We start from the raw sequence: 18,338 nt of genomic DNA on the forward strand, positions 1-18,338 counted from the left end.
CAATAAACATTAAAACCTAATAGATCCTTAACATTACGATCAAATTCCTGCCCTCTGGATTGTCAGTATATAAACATACACATTATAAATACATACATACATACATACATAAATGCATTATGCATTCATACATATACATACAGTACTGTGCAAAAATCTTAGGCAAAGATGATGTTTAATGCATTAGTTAGATTACACAGCCCGCTAAAATTCGGAGAGGATTTGAAATGGCCAAGCAGACACAACAGACAGAGAGTTTTAGACCAACATGATTTTAACAATTGTCTTCGACTGCCTAAGACCGTTGCACAGTGCTGTATATATACATATGTATATGTGACACGGCCCACCCCACCCAAACACCCAGCACTCACAGCACTGTATATATACATATGTATATGTGACATGGCCCGCCCCCACCCAAACACCGGCCCACCCCACCCAAACACCCAGCACTCACAGCACTGTATATATACATATGTATATGTGACATGGCCCGCCCCCACCCAAACACCGGCCCGCCCCCACCCAAACACCCAGCACTCACAGCACTGTATATATACATATGTACATGTGACAGGCCCACCCCACCCAAACACCCAGCACTCACAGTTGAGTAGGCCCAGCTGCAGCAGCGACGCCAGCGCGGTGACGATCATGAAGACCAGCAGGCCACCCCTGCGGCCCAGTAGGACCACGGCCGGGCACAACGACAAGCACGATGCCACCGCGATGCCTGCCATGGTGAAGTAATCAGCAAGGAAGCTGTGGAACCCCTCGCGGGCCTCAGGGTCCATCATGCTGCGTGCGAAGCAGTGATGAATGCCGTACCCAGTGAGCCTGTGTGAGAGCCGAAGGCCATGATCACACCAACCCTCTTCATGAATATTCAACTTGGGGTGTGGCCCAAATGTTACACAAATTATAACTGCACTTTTGGGACTGCCTTTCCCAACAATGAAGTCTGCATATTTATATATATATTTTATATTGATTTGTTTTTACCTTGTGTATAATGCTATTGCTCTCTCTATTGTCTGCACTATATTTTTGTATACGTTTTACTGTCTTAAAAACATTCTGTCATTCTGTTCTCATTGATTTAAAATTGCAGCACATAAAGGAATGTCGACAAAATTTCACAGTACTGCAAAATAATGACAAAGCTCTCATCTTAATATTTAACAAACATATTATTAGTGGATTTAAAAAGGAACAGCAGATAAATCAAAAAGGAAATAGAGGAGTGAAAGAGAGAGAAAGGAGGAGAGGAAATTCCTGGTAAAAGTGAAAGCAGGCCAAAGCGCCCCCCCCCCCCCCCCCCCCCCCCCAGGTTAAACACAGCTGGGTTCTGCCACCCGCTGGGCCTCCAGCTGCCAGGAGAGGAGAGGAAATGAAGATGCTTTCTTATAGGTCTGTGAACACACACAATGACACACAGACACACCCAAGCACTGGTTTGTATTTGTATCTTTGTGGGGACTGGCCATTCATTTCAATGGGGAAAACCCTGATCCCATCATGACGACCTAAACCCCTACCCAGCCCTAACCTCAACCATAAGGGGGATGCTCACAAGGTAAAAATGATAGGTTTTAATCACATTTTGGGGAAATCTGGTCCCCACAATGGAGTAACTAACAAACAAACACGCAGACACACACGCGCGCACATGCGTGGTGGCCATGAAGCTTCCCAGAATGCCCTCCTGGCTCGCACACTTACGAATTCACGCACAGCACCACAATGTTCTTCCACAAGTTCCGGGTGCCCACCATCTTGATGATGCACGTCCGCTTTGGCTTCCTGGGCAGCTCCCTTTCCAGCTCTACGAGACGGGGGGGAGACGACAGATATCAAAGAGGAATGCTTCAGGAAACGGACCCTTTAGCCACGCTGGAGAGACATTCCTGATGAGAAACTTCCAGCTTTAATCAACGTCCCACTGGGCAATCACGCCACTTTCTCAGTTAATGCCCCCTTTACTCCTAAATCAGTTTGTCAGTAATAAAAATGTATATTCACTTAATTTGCATGCTTTTGGACAGTGGAAGGGGGAATTAAACAAAAATGAGTGCAGAAGAGAAGCTTCTAACAAGAACTGATCATGAAAAGACATCGTATTACACTTTATGGAAATATTTTGTATTCCATAGACATCATACTAAGCAAAAGCAAGTGACTCGTCTGTACTGCGTTGTGTCTGTCGGCATAATTTACGGCGACACCATCAGTTTATTTGACAGACTGTCTGTAGACAGTAAGTTCTATTTGGCTGCAAAATTAATTTTTAACTCCTAAATATCACAAAAACTTAAAATATCACAAGGTGTACTCTTCCCAGTATTGTTCAATCCTAAAACACACAATATGTTACCATAACAAATAACAAATAATAAAAACAATAATATTGTATGGTTATATTATTTATTGTATTAAACAAGATTATGAGACTACGCTACGGGGCTAACCTTAGTTTTACCAGCGATTATTTTGACATACAGAAATCGTAGAAAGTAAATTACGCAAAATAATCAACGAAATAAGTTAAAAAATGAGAAAGACAGCCTCTTTTAAGATTAATTCCTACTGCAATCATCCTGTGGTGATGTTTAAGATCTGCTTTGCGATACGGACAGACAACTGCATTTTCTTTCACTTTTGACGTTAAGTGGTTTGACCGAACCGACGCGTTTGCTGCCCATTGGGACCGCCGTTTATTATGTCCGGTGTTCCTTCCACCATACTGCAGAATAATTGTAAAGAATATTTTTAATTGCTGCTTTTCACTAATGAAGTAATCGATTTTAACTGAGTAGACAGTTTTAATATATGGAAGCTGGCACAAAAACACAATTAAGACAATACTTGTAAAACTGTAAAAATAAATAAATAAATAAATAAATAAATAAAAGGAAGAAAAAAAATCATATTAATAATTAAAGCTTCCTTAGCGGCATTGGCACATTCAGGAAACTTCCGGAAAATTCTGGAAACTTAAGTACGCCTGACTGACTGTAAGAGTTCTGACCTGATTGAGAAGTGTGGGGGCAGAGGGTGGTCTATACCTATATTTAAGTAGGATTTCTGCCATTATGAGTGATATCACATGACAGAATGCAACATCCACGGGCCAGCTGAGGTTTGGCAGGGGCTGCCTGGTCCGTACAAGTGGCTTCTTAACAGCAGGACTCTTGCCGGGAATGCGGGGCAGTAGAGCTCAAGCTTTATTGGCTGAGACAAAAGCTGAAGGTGTTTCCATGGAAACCCTCCCCTGGCGACATATCGCGTCGCCAGAAACCTTGTTCTCCACCCATGTCTCACACATCCCAGAAAGCAGGAGATCACATCCTAGCTGAGCTAACCACACCCAGAGTAACCACAGGAGAGTCATAGTTCAGTGCAGAAACATACGAAATGGTGCTTAAAAGCTCATGGTGGATTATTATGTCGGTCACTGAAATAAGCTTCACTTGGGTTACTGTGATTGACATTTGATTAAATGAAGCAGTAACTGATCTGGCAGGGTGGCCCCACCCAAAACCTCAATATATATTTTTTTCCATATGATTTTACTGTTAGTAAAGGCATCGGCACCCCAATATTCTGGCATTGCATGCTGGGAGACACATGGATACCTCATTGCTAATTCCATGGTCCACCTTCACTGATAATAGAATAGAGTTCAGTAGAACTCAAACAACCATGCCAAGATCATCCCAGTGAGTTCCCTTACTCCTCTTCACCATCTGGGGTGGGGGGATGTGAATGGGACAGAGCAAGGGGGGGAGAATTACCTCACAACCTTTCGCACACCTCAGTGGCCCTACACACCCTGACAGCCCCCCACATGCGTGCAGTCGGGAGCTGGCTCTGTATCACATAAGCCCCTTGGCATAGAGGCAGCCCCCCCCGTCCCACCAGGCCGAAGAGGTGGTGACGTCAGCCCCCCCAGCAGTGACACTGTCAAGGGCGGCGTGGAGAGGGGCAGAGAAAACAGCCTAAAGAGAAAGGCCTCGTGCTCCAGCTCAATAAGAAGGTGAGATGAACCCAACAGCCACCTGCCAGAAGGCAGCCGTCAAACGTGTGACATCATCAAAAGTGTCATTCCTCACAGTCATCAATAACAGACCCAGCAAACAGACCAATGATAGTCCGTCTTGAGGGGACTCCACGTTTAAACTGGACCTCACAAACATGCAAAGCAAAGCAGGGACCCATGGCAGGAATCACGGGCTTTACTTAAAAAGGCCACAATGTGACCTACCTTGACATTCCTAAATCCTTTACAAGATGTTTGAAAGGAGCTGTACTTTTCATTCATTAATCCTTAAAATAGTACAGTGGCAGACATAATTATGACCAATTATGGTAATTACGGTTCTCTAAGCCAATGAGTAATTACTTAAATAGTTGGAACTACACTAATTAAAGGATGCATATTTATTCCCTCTGATCCCATAGTCAAATTAAGTTTTAAAGAGATTTATTTAAAAAAAAGAACTAAAAACAACACCCCCCAGGCACCAAGCTTGTAAAGGCACAAGAGAAGATAGAGAATCTACCCCGGACACATCAGAGGGGTTCTGTGGAAGCTGCTGGAAGCACTGATCCAAAACACCAAAGCATCCTCCCTTTGCCTTCCCGATTGGCCGTGGATTACAGCGCCTGCCCCAAGGCCGCTGCTAGACATAAAGCTGTACTGGGGCAGAGGCTGCCCATTACTCCATCCATCTCCTGTAACTGCTTGTCCTAAGCTAGGACACAGGGTGTCTGGACCCTATAGGCATGAGGCGGGGTGCCAGTGCATCACAGGGCACACTCACACACTATCCACTCACACAAGAACACGTGTGGGTGATTTGGTAACTCCAATTCACCTTAGCATGTTTTTGGGCTCTGTGTGTGGCGGGGAGGGGGAAACAGACAAGAGTACCTGAAGGAAACCCCCCAACAACACAGGGAGATCATGCAAACTCCGCACACATGCGGCCATGGGAGAGACTCAAAGCCTGGTCTCAGAGGTGCAAGACGACGTCGCCGTGACGCCCCTATACCCTTTACTCGACTCACAATTTTTATCTTGAATGCCTGCTGCACGTATGATGTGTGCTATTGAAACTCCCCTTGCTTAGCCCACTATCACTACCATACTGATGTTCATCTACAGAAGTCAATAACGTTTGAATCAAATCAAAATAAGATCATGGGTACTATTTACAAACACCCATCGTGTTATCATTCCTCAATCCTGATTCTTGTTTCGTGTGCCAATACACGGATTGCTGCGTGTCCCGCTTCGGCTACTACATGCACACTGCTGTATAGGGACAGCAATTTCTGTACAGATGCGGAACGCAAAGTGCGTTTCTGCTTGAATTCTGGGTTAAACTATGTTGCTTTGCCTTGGTGGATTAGAATAAAATCCATTCTTATTATCAATCGAAATCAACACACTACCAAATATAGGCGCTTGTTAAACTTGAACATGAGATTGCACTGGGGATTAATATGGGAACAGCAGATCAATACTGAGGCACACGCTCCAGTAAAAGGAGTCTAGCAACATCCCATAGCCTACAGCAAACACAGAGAGGAGATATGTCTTTATTGGACCAGCATGGACACTGTACATACCCTGGAGATGGCTTCCTGTCACAATATGTACGGGCATCCACAACGTGGTTTTGTGTTCCCATGGAAACAGACAAACACACCAAACCACAACAAAATCTCAAATGTATATTTCTGCTTTCCGGAGTGCTGCAGGTATACAGGTTGGCTAATGGTGGACCTCTCTTCGGATTCAGTTATCAGCCATTGTTTCCCTTAGGCTTTTGCTCCACTTCTTTTCCAGGGAAACTCTGCAGGTCTCTTCGGGGTCGGTCATCGGCTCGGGTCATTAAGTCCGCTTTTTGTCAAACTGCCCGACGATACTAATAACAGTCAGACCCTCAAGGGCTCTGACTCTTTGAAACAGGATGCCAGCTTGGAAGGCGTCCGTGTTCCACCTCTGACCTGGGGTGCCGGGTCACGCGGGGTTCAACTGGACCGGAATGTCAGGGAACAGAATGTTCCGGAGCACCACATATGAAAACCAATGTAAGTGGATTTCCTGTCTCATCACCAGGAAGACGCGTTTCCAACACCACACGTGACTCACCGTCTGTCACTGGAAGATTAATGACTTCTCCTCTCCAAACACATGCATGCTGCCTCCTGTGTTACTGTTCTCATGACTGTTCTTATTACTGCTGACATACTCCACCAGTCACTTTGGTCTTTAAAAACAGACATGTTCTGTTTGCACTGCCCCACAGGGAACAAGGACAGCAATTGGTAACGAAAACTAAAACTACAAGAAAATAATTATTGTAAACTGAAATAAAGCAAGATACGAAAAACTTTCCCCCGACAGTCCAAAGACATGCTGAGGCTAATTGGACTTGCTAAATTGCCCAAAGGAGTGCATGTGTGAGTGAATGGTGCATGAGTTTGCCATGCGATGGTTCTGGCCCCCCATCCTGGGTTGTTCCCTGCCTCGTGCCCATTGCTTCCGGGATAGGCTCCGGACCCCCCGCGACCCAGTAGGATAAGCGGTTTGGAAATTGGATGGATGGATGGATGGAATTCTACACTGAGCAGCAGGTTGCTTTCACGTTAAAAATCTCTAAGACAGAAGTACACAAGAATAAGGAGACACTGGGAACAGGAGACACTGGGAACGACCAGAAACCAGCCAGGTAGAGGGCAGAAGCAACTTTCTAATACCATAGATGACTGTCAACTTATGTGACAGTTTCTCATGATTCGGATGACATCAAGTGACCTTTAGCTGGAATGGGAAACATTAGGTTCAGGTGTGAAGGTGCACTGCTAGGAGAGTTCATATCAGGCTCTTAGAAGCAGGACTGAAGGTCCATAAAGCGAGAAAGAAGCCCTTCATTAATGAGAAACAGAACCAGGCTGCAGTTTGCAAAAGAAATAATATATTATTCACAGATTCATATCAATAAATTGAGAAATGAGTGAAACAAAAAATTGTGCTGTGGTCTCTTCATTTTTTCCATGGCTGTATATATATAACATAGAGAAATGTAACCACACTGCCTGGCACTGGTCCTTTCCCATCACCATTTATTAACTCCCATTTCATTCTCACTTTTCTCCAAATGCTGCTTCTGCCCAATCCTTATAAACAGTGAATCCCTATTTCTACCTTTCCATAGCTGACCCTGTGTCACGTGATTCCATTTATCATCATGAGTGGAGAGGCCCTCATTAACCTAGTTAACCAGCTAGATGCTGTTGGAACAACAATACTGTATTTCCTAGATGGCCCCATCATCACCCCGCTCTCTAATCCCTCCTTCTCCCACCCCCCCAAACTCCACAATCTCCAACCCCCCCACACACTCTCCCCACTTCTCCAAAAATATCTTTGCTAAAACCCCAACTTTGTGTGACTTGACACAATATAATCAGGTTCACCAGATCTACATCTGAGGCTGCCATTCTCTTTTCTACCACCAGGTGACATTGTTTCAACTTTGGTGTGATTTGTCTCCGGTCTTCAGATCTTCACCCATACAATGTGTCTGCAAAGTTTGAAAAAGATCCGTCCAATACTTTTTGAGTTATCATGCTAAAGAAAAAGTGTCTATGGTAGTGGACCGGTCCCAAAACCAGAAATTTCTGCTTTCTCCACTGATGCTACTACTCAACCAGAAAAAAATGCCATGAGAAAGTAACCTTGTACCTGAAAGGATGCCAGTCGTGTCCACCTCCATGTCCACCTTGTTCTTCCTGCCAATTCTGTACATCAGTCCTTTGGAGCGGTGGTACTGCTGGGTGGACAGAAGCCAGCGAAGGGATTCTGGGAAAATCCTGCACAAACAAGAGAAGCATTCAGGGGCATGGTTGCCTCCAATTTTGAGCACTTCGGCACATGCACACAATATACTGGAATGAAAAGGCAGGGCTTCCTACCAGATGTACGACAGCATGAGGATGAAGGGGCAGATGATGACGACCTGTAGGACCTGCCAGTCACGGCAGAGAGCTGCGAGGCCTGGCATCAGCAGCTGACCCGCTAAAACCACAAAGCTGGCCACGACAGTCATGGAGAAGCGCTTGTCTGGCAGACACAGCTCGATCCCTGGAGGATATGGGAAGAGGGGTCAGGTGACCAAGTATTTGAGGTATTACACAACAGTCCTTGCAACTGTGGGCACAGGTGACACGCTCTGGTCACATGACCAACTGGGCGTGATTAACTAGGACTCAATGTGTAAATGGATACATTTTTAACAGGAAGAAAAGGCTCTAAAAATGTAGCTTTGGGATAAAAAGTGACATTCAGAGCAGGCTGGTAGATTCAAACATGAGACCTGATTGACATAAAAAACGTGTCAGAACCTCATGAGCTCAATGATATACAGCATGTAGGCCCAGGCCACACACACACACACACACACACACACACACACACACACACACACACACACAAACACACAGTCTGGATGACCTTCACATTCACTTAATCAGCATTTCACACTCTCACCAGCAGAGACCTCAATGCTATCCTTGATAGAGGCTAAGCTATCACAATTTCAGCTAAATCACTCCTCAACACCCCCCACCCCTCCCCCACCCTCATGGTATTAGCTCGATAGGCCATTTAAAAGGTGGCAAGGTTTGGAGAACACCCCGGCCTGTCGCAGCTCGCTCCCGTCCCGTGGAAGGGACCGGAATTTCAATGAGGCTCCCCGAGGGACAGAATAATCCCTCCCATTCATGAGACTCGTCAGCGGGTGGAACGACAAAGCGGGCCGGGACGGGGCCATTACCCCAGGGTGGGGCCAGCTCCCATCAAGGACCGGGCCCATTCCAGCCGGCAGGGTCTCCAGAATCAGAAGGAGTTGGCAATGGCATCCATTACCGCTGACGGCTGACGGCAACAGAATGTGGTGACTCTCATTGGCCCACAGTAATAAAACACCCGGACTCTCCTATTCAGACATCACAAGTGATACACAAAAACTGACCAGCTGCAGGTTAAAATAGGACAGGACAAAAGACATGAAATATATCATATTAATGATAGTCATCTCACACACAGACATACACGCACACACACACACACACACACACAGACATACACACACACAGAGTCCAAAAAATAAAGCTTATAACTTTCACCCCATGATGACGTCCTTCTCCAGAACATGGTGAATCCAGTGTAACATTAGCACAGTGTTTGCCATACGTTGCTTTACATAGACAAATATATGTGCATCTTATTAGGCTAATCACAGACACGAGTGAGCGAGTTCAAATGAGGTAATACCACAAAGGACCACAAGGGGCGTGTCCTCTGGCCATTTCCGGACACACGAGGGCTTTCAGCCACAGAGGATGAAATCAGTGAGGCTTTGCTTCTGGGCTGCTGCAGGACACATCCTGCAAAAGGTCACAGCACACCCAGGTGTTTTACTCGACTCTGAGGATTATAAGTAGTGATGTATGGGGCATGAAGCTACCAGCAGGGGGCGCTTGACCTTCTGGACCAATTGACACAAATCATTACAGAAGCAGCTTGCTGTTGAGTTGACATGCCCCTGACACTTTTCCCAGTGATTTTTGCCATGGTAATGTCTCTTAACACTCAGTTAAAGCGATTATCTGTTCTACTTAAATGGCTTCTGGGGGAAACGGGCAAATTAATCCATTTCTGTCCTAGGCTATAGCCTACACCAGGGCTCCACCAACCTCTGCAAAAACAGAACAGTTAGTTCAACTGGCAACAGCTAAGAGTTGATGTTGATGACAGCCTAGGGTTCCTGGATTAGTTAGTCCACCCCTGGGGGGGGGGGGGGGGGGGAGGTTGTCATAGAAAATCATCATCTATAGTTCAAAAACCAGTGAGGACAACCACATTACTATAGATGAGGGCCCTTCATTATTTACTAGAGGTGATTCTAGGGTTTTGTAAGGTGGGGGGGGGGCATAATTAATACAGAGGGGGCAGCTTTATCATTAACCAATGAACCAGTGAGTGACAGGAGAGGTGTCCCTTTGACTCCGCCCCTCTGTATATCCATGGTGTTTACCCTCTGCCATTACATCTCATGATGCCCCCCAAACATCCAGCCAAAATTGCTTGTTCCAAAGAAACAACAGTCAGCACTCACTCATTACAATGGCTCTCAGCACACAATACATTCCCATTAACACGTTTGATCAGGTGCATGAGAAAACACCACCAGGTGTGGGATGAGAAAAAGTTACATTTCCACCCTTCCGGCCAGCACCATAACAACAGTGGCTGAGGGGGACCTTCTATGTAGTCAGACCTCGGTGCAGAAATTAAAGCGGCCCCCTGAACGGCAGATGGTTCGGTCCGGACCGCTCCCTGCGCCACGGCCAGTCCCTGAAGACCTTGGCTCCTGGATATCAGCCCGGCCAGCTCCCTGCTGCTAGAGTCCTTGCTCGAGAGCCACCCACGCATGCGTCACCATTCGGACCTGGCACTGTTTGGATGGAACAAGGAGCACTTCTGGGCCCCAGGACTAATGCGGGAAGGTTTGCTGCTTTTGGATGGGGGTTGGCTCACACCCCCAAACTAACAGATCACAAGTAATGCATTAACCCCATCACCCTGCCCCCAAGAGCTGTAAAAACCTTCAAACTGACCTCTGACTTTACTCCACAGCTCCCCACCCAGTACATCCTGTTGCCCATGCAGTACGCAGAGACACACACATAGCGTAACTGCTGCAAAGTGACAGGCTTATCAACCACTTACACCTATATGTTAAATAGGTGAATAGCACTTGGTATGAAGCATTCATTTCTGCATTTGGGGAAAATGAATGTCTGGCTGTGAGAACTTCCCCACTCTGTAAGATCCCTACTGAGGTGATGAGTCTCATTTTCCATGATGGAGTATAATTTGTGTCCCTAACTGTCCTCTCCATCATGACCTCCAGCGACTCCAGCGGGAGACCACTGATGGACCTGGCCTTCATAATGACCCTGTTCAGCTCATCTTCTTCTTCCTCTTACGTTGCCTCCCCAGCGAGACTCGGCATATGTCAGGACGCTGGCCAGAACAGGCTGCCTGAACATGGGAAGCAGTTTGCTACACACACTGATGGACTTCAAACTTCATGTCTGGTCTTTCATTATAAAGACAAACATCCACCCTCCCCCATTATGGCAGGAGAACACATAAGAGTGCCTTGACTGCCTTGACTGCTTTAGGATGGTCTGCTCCAGCTCCTTCAGCTGCTCTGTTCCTCTATGCTGGTTGCTCTGGCTGTGCTAAGGGCCAAGAAAACAGGCATGCAAACTCGGCTGTGGGGAGGGCGCAGGATACCATTCACACAGCGGGGGTTTCATCCTGCACTACGCAGCTGTTAGAAAGATCCCTTTGTCTGACAGCCAGAGAGAGGAGGCACAGAAAGCAGAGGGGGACAGCGGGGCCTCTCTCCGGGGTGCGCAGTCATTGCTCCCTGTCCTTCATCACTTAGCGAGACAATTAGAAAATGAGGAACAGCAGGACAGCAAGGAAGTGACGGGATCATGATCGTAATTGTCAGGAAAAACATCCACGGAATGACTGCTCTTTTGCATGTTTCATGGTCGTTAACATCCCCACAGGAGACATTCCGTCTCTCCCAGAAGTTCCAGGGGTCTCCCGCATGTTGAGAGAGGCTCCCTGACGCCTGCTAATTATATACAATATCCCGGACATTTGTTTTTTAGAGCGAGAGTGAGTAAAGACCCTAGAGCTTATAAAGAATCTTTGAAGAAGGAGAGTAGGCGTCATGGAGCCGCTAGCAACATGTCGGAGAGTCCCGGAACTTCTGGGAGAGGCGGGATGTCTGTACAGCGGATCAGGAATCAAACTTTGTGCTGGGAGAAGCTCCAGAGACCCCCCCAAATAAACACAAGACCTGATACCACGCAGATAAAAGGAAGCATTTTGTAACAAATATGCAAGCCAATGCGCATGATACTCTTTGATGTGTTGACTGACATGCCGGATAAATGTTTAATACATTAAGCGAAAGAGAATCGAACCAAGAAGTAGTAAAAGGAAAAATATAGCTCAGAAAAACAGGCCGGATGAGGCTGTGTGGATTTACGGTGGCGAGCAGAGGGTGCGAAGCCTGCACCCCGGACGGCATGAGTCAGAGCAGTAGGTGAGTCACGGTGCATGGCTGTCAGGGATGGATGGATAGAACAAACGAGAGAGAGAGGGAGAGAGCGAGAAAGAGAGAGCGAGAGAGAGAGAGCGCAAGAGTGAGCAAGGGCCTGGTCCCCCCCCCGGACGACAAGCTGCATCGCGCACTGATCGCTTTGCGTGGGAACCCAGGCCAGCCACAAAAGGCCGCATTCATCACTCCTGCGTGTGCGTCCAGTGTTCGGTCAACCGCGTATCTGTGGGTTTCTCAACTGCACAAAATGAGATAAGGAGAACCAGAGGGGTCTTGCACTCTGGATGCGATTTATACCGTTTAACGAAGAGACTGGGCTTATATTTTGCACTATTGCTTAAGACTGAAAGAAGAACTTCACATACTATTATAAAAATCCCCCCCCGGTCCCTCAGACACACTACAGCACACCCTTGGAGTTTGTATTTAAATCACCAATTCATGTGTTTAAGCCATAATACCTAAATGTTTGCTGTGGAGTCCACCTTCCTGAAATAGCCCCCAGCCATACTAACAGAGCAGTGCTCCGCTTCAGGAAGGGCCCATGCTGGAACCCAGCGTTCCCTTGGAAACGGCACCATTGCATCACGGCGAGGGTCAAGGGTCACTCTTCTTAGAGTTCCGCCGGCTGTCGCTTAGATCCTGCGGGACAGCTACAAGCAGATGCACCGGTGTCACGCTAATGTGGCTTTGCAAAGACATGCTACACAATCCAGTTTTGCCATAGTGCTGTAAGAGTGTTAAGCTAATGATACCTCTACTTTTACTGCTAAACTCAATGCTATGTTAAGGATACGGTTTATGCTATGCCAGTGCTATGCTCAATGTTCCGCATAAATGCGGTGCGACATGCTGATTGCTATAATAGTGCTATACTTAATCATATGCTACTGTTACACTAGTGATTCACGAGTGCTAAGCAGATCCTCTCAATGACACATTTCTAGGGTGTGAGTGCTATACTACTCTTAGATTCATTATGCCAAGAGTTCTCAGTGAGAGTTTTATATGGCCTAACATGACTCATCGTTTTTATTATCATGATTTATAAATATAACAATTATCATCAAAGTATTAAGATTTTACAGTTCTTTTGTTTGGTATTTGCACAAGTACAGGTAAACACACACACACACAATATATTAGAATTTAGTGATCAGCTGTCATTATTGACACACCACAGCGAAATGTGTCCTCTGCATTTAACCCATATGTGACAATGTGACATGGCAGGGAGCAGCTAATTCAGTGCCCGGGGAGCAGTGCTTGGGGGTGGTACCTTGCTCAGGGTACCTCAGTGGTGCCTTGCTGGTCGGGGATTTGAACCTGCAATCTTTCAATTACAAGGGTGCTTCCCTAACCATTAAGCCACCACTGCCCATAAAAAAAAAAAAAAAAAAAAAAAAAAAAAAATATATATATATATATATATATATATATATATATATATATATATATATATATATATATATATATTTATGGGCAGTGGTGGCTTAATATATATATGTACATCTTCCTTATACATCTCATCTTTATCTCCTTTGAAACACACATATACAGTCAAAAAAGAAGCAAGAGGTCCAAATAGAAGATCGGGCCATTTAGCAGGCACCCCTAGAGCATTTAGAGGCTGGACAAACCATCAGTAAGAAATAACCAGCTCTCTGAAATCCAGAACAATGTTGACAGGTGGAGTTGAGCTCATATGCCGAATTCCCCACAGGGATGTGTTGTGTTTAAATCCCAGACAGGCCAGAGCTGCTGCGCAGGAAAGAACTTTGAATACAACCCGTATGAAAAAAACAGAAGTTAGACATAAAAGCATAATGCTATATGCATGAACTTCCAAACGATTCAGCAAGAGTTCCACAACCTATAAATATCTCAAGTATTTGCTTCCCAAAATCCCTTGTGGTGCATTGTGGCTGACAATAAGAGCAGAGACTGCAGACTCAGAGAATGCTAGTGAAATCACAGCCTCATGTACTACATCTGCAGATATATAGCATCGCTTGGTCAGCAGTGGGCAGCTTCATGACAAGCTGTTCTCTGATGCCCCGTCCTACACAGGACAGACGATGTGGTTTGAAGGACGAGGCAAGTCTCAACTACTGTAGGGGGTGGGGATGGGCGCAGGGCTTGCGGCCATGGTGCGGCTTACGGTCATGCCAGGCACGGTAACCCACCGTCCGAAAGAGAACGTGCCAACCCAGCAACCCTCAAAGATGATGGATGACGCTCATGTTCTCCTGGCACCAGGTGAGCTTCCAAAGGCCCCTTGGAAGGATCAACATTGAGTACATTATAACGACCAGGATGCCGTTAATCCCTGTCCGGTTGGCAGCTACTTTCAGGTAAGTACCATGGCACCCAAAAAGGCTTAAACAGTATATTGAATTAAACAACCAGGGTGTGTGGGACTGGACTGTAAGATCACCACAAATATTTCGGCCAATCAGGGTCCATGGGGACAGCAGGGGTATGCTAAATCTAAGGAGAGGAATGTTTTGGGATGTAGAGGTCAATGAATTCCTGGCTCGGTAGGTAGTGTCCATAATCAGGAGCACAAGCTATTCCAACTAACCAAGGGTCATCTTCATCCATTCTCCAGTGTGCCACAGCATCACTGGCATGAAATGGGCACGATTTGTCCTTATTTCATGGAGTTAGCACATTTGCCAATCCAACAAAAGCCTCCAGCCAAGGAGGTAAACAGAGTCACACAAAACAGGTTGGCAAGTAAGTGATGCAGACGTTTTAATTAGAGGTGCATCAGTCCCACCTTGTCAGTGCTGATACCATCTCGATACCTGAACAGAGGGTGTCAGCCGATTTGAGAACCAGAAATATAAAACCATATATGATACCAGAGATGTTTTTTTATGTAGCAAATACAAATGAGAAAACTGCATGTCAAAAAAAGCTTTGTTAATTAGGCTGTAAGAAGCACGCATAACATACTGTTCTACCTCATTTGTACATCTTGTTTTAAGTGTTTTTGAGGCATTTGCAGTTCAATTTGAATATCTTCCAAGCGAGGACACGCAAGTGGCGAATGCTTAAAATGCCTTACAATTTTTGTCCCACTGGCAACAGCGTCAATTACACTTCATTGCGATAGCAGCCCCTCGTGTCTCACAAGCTGTAGTGAGTGCGCAAAGCAGCCCAAGCTAGAGACTCCCAAATCATCCATTGCTTTTTTCATATTACTCGCACAATTGCATATGCTTTGTTCAGTGGGATTTTCCGCTAAATGCTACGTCTACCTCTCAAAACTTGGTTTTTACAAATATTGCAAATCGCTATGCCACTGGCTGTTATTTCAACCGTAAAATACTTCCAGATTGTCACCCTCTTATCTGATCTTCTTCCATTCCTCCTACTGCAAAGGGTATGCGCATGACATCACAGGAGGCAGAAGTCACTGCGCTCACACCCACTGAGTGGCAGCATCTGCGTTTAGCATGAATGCAGTAAAAACACTGAGACAGAGTTGTTGTGCATAAATAGGAACTATCTTTTTACAGGTTGACAAAGACTAAATAAGTAAGTATCGGACGTGGATCGGTTACATATGGTTGATACCCGATCCATCTAATAGGTATGGATCAGTGCTGATACTGAATCTGAATATCAGTTTGGTGCACCTCTGGTTTTAATGATACACTTTCTCATGCCAGAAGTCCAAAATTCTCATACCATAAAGGCCAGGCAACGTCAACACACTATGTCCAAAAGGTCACCTTGATTCTTTGGGATGTGGGAAAGTGTGCTAACTTTAAACCACCATCTATTTAAACCACATCTCTGCTTACACTGCTTCAACTAAATGGATGAGCGCAGCCTTCAGGCTTCCATGGTCAATGTAGGAGGGACAAGGCAGACAAGGGCAAATGCATGAACTTCTGTGATGGACATCCAGTTCACATTAGAGAAGGTCAATTTGTTGTAAAATCACGGAATGCTCTGTGTTATAATCTGAGAAACCAGACACTCATTTGCCAGCAATAAGGTCTATTTATACAAACACTTCACTCTACCAGAGAGACTCCTCAGAGGAACCAGAAGAAATGCAAAAGAAATGCTAAAACACAAACCTCTTTCAACAAACCTGCTAATTCATAACCATTTCCATCTTTTCTGTTATTAAAAATTCTGGAGCCAAAGACCTTCCTCTGGATACTAATCAAGACATAAAAACCACACAAACCAAAGAGGCAAATGGTTCATAAAATTTAATGCTAATTATCAGCGGACTAGTATCATTACAGCACCTCTGTGGGTCTTTAGAAACCTGCCAAAGAGATCAGCTAGGACCAGGATCTGCTTAACTTCACCTCCATTTGCTGTTTGACATTTTATTGGAAGCTTGACAACTTTGCCTTAACAACAGGCAGGTGCGATTTCCCCTCAGCAGTCAACAAGCCAAAGATAACATAACGCCGTCTACACCTGTATTCCTGCACTGCAGCCAACAAAACCAATGGCTCAGGAGAAAAATCTCTACCTATGGGGGAGGGGAGTTTTGATGTTCTTGCAATGCATTTCAAATGGGTTTTACAATGGTGTTCCCTTGGAAACAGAATCTCATGATCCTGAAGTTATGTTTTAAGTTTCCTTAGCTCTACCTTGACCACTTTAACCACAGAAAACTACCCACAATGTCCAAGAAGGTCAGACATCAGCTGGCATTGCTGGGGCCCATTGTCTTGTCCCCTGTCCTCATGTAGATGTAGGTGGGTGGCTACTTACTCATTACGTAGAGGGAGAGGGTGATCCCAGCCAGGCAGAAGCCTTCAAAGAAGCGGAGGGTGCTGAACATGGACACATTGACTGAGAAGGCCACTGTCAGCCCAAAGACCAGCATGAAGAGCAGGGAGATGATCAACACTGGCTGACGGCCAAACCTACACAAGGCAGGAATACACGCGATACATACATGTCGTAGTAATGTCATACATCACAGCATGAACAACAAGTCATCATTCAACAGCAGCGTTTACAGGTAAGAAAGTCCTCATATACTGAGGGCAGCCTCTGAAGCTTGCAAAATGATTTAGTCAACTCAACAACACCATAAGATACACACATGAGGTCAAAGGATGTTTAGAAGAACAGAATATTGATAATAAGGGTCAGACAGGAATTTGAGCCAACTGCAGTAAAACTGAAAAAATGACTACAATCACATGGGCAAAAGGAAGGAAGCGCTTACCAGTCAGCCAGAACGCCCATCACCAAATATCCGAAAATGGACCCAACCAGCAGAGAGAATTTTGCTATGTGGACGTTCTGCGCAGAACTGCACACCAAATTCCACTGTGGAGGCAGGGACAAAGAGGGAATTAGCTTCATGCAACTACACACACACCAACACAAACACACATACACACACATACACACACACACACACACACGTAGGGTATACCTATCCTTATGGGGTCCGCTCATTTACTTCTATGGGAAAAATGCTAACGCTAACTATGACAACCTTAACCCCCACCCTGCTCTAACCATAACAATAAGTAACCAAGCAAAATACAAGAGTTTTTGCATTTTTAGTTTTTTCATAGCAGTTGCTGATTTTTATAACATAGAGTTTTCCCTTATGGGGACCAGGAAACCGGCCCCCATAAGGGAAAAAAAACAGATATTTATCACGTTATGGGGACATTGTGTCCTCATAGGGATAGGTATACCCACTCGCACACACACACACACACACACACACACACACACACACACTCTTTTCCCCATATTACATCATTTAAAAAAAACAACATTATTAGTCCACTGGCTTTGGCAGCTGATACAGATTATATCATCTGCATTCTTCGCAGTTTACACTCATGCTGTCCCGATAGTCCGAACCCTGACGCACCTCCACACCCATCATTTACAAATATTTTCTGAAGGACGGGGCCTGTTCTCACACAGAACACCCTGTGGTATTTAATCAGTGCTTTGGCGTGACCGATGAGCCTTGGAGAACCATCTGAATGACAGCCAAATCCACAACAAACGTTCTGAAGTCAATTAAACATGGACTCTGGGGACACGTGACATGAGAAGCAGGGAAACGCTATACTGTCCCACCACAGGATGTTACCGGGG

The 18,338-nt window shown here is 45.5% G+C and overlaps 1 protein-coding gene across 2 annotated transcripts in view; it reads right to left on the reverse strand.

The window, feature by feature from the left end:
- The window catches only part of LOC125738315 (solute carrier family 22 member 23), a 34,104-nt gene that overhangs the window by 5,926 nt on the left and 9,840 nt on the right, over positions 1-18,338 (reverse strand). For both annotated transcript variants that reach the window (XM_049007174.1, XM_049007164.1), the window contains exons 2-7: positions 17,440-17,543; positions 16,977-17,131; positions 7,990-8,158; positions 7,760-7,887; positions 1,726-1,828; positions 611-840 (exon numbers count right to left, since the gene is read on the reverse strand). In XM_049007174.1, the coding sequence (XP_048863131.1) occupies positions 611-840; positions 1,726-1,828; positions 7,760-7,887; positions 7,990-8,158; positions 16,977-17,131; positions 17,440-17,543 (889 nt within the window). The remainder of the gene's footprint in view (positions 1-610; positions 841-1,725; positions 1,829-7,759; positions 7,888-7,989; positions 8,159-16,976; positions 17,132-17,439; positions 17,544-18,338) is intronic.

Source organism: Brienomyrus brachyistius, chromosome 1, assembly GCF_023856365.1.
Source record: "Brienomyrus brachyistius isolate T26 chromosome 1, BBRACH_0.4, whole genome shotgun sequence".
Lineage (NCBI taxonomy): Eukaryota > Metazoa > Chordata > Actinopteri > Osteoglossiformes > Mormyridae > Brienomyrus > Brienomyrus brachyistius.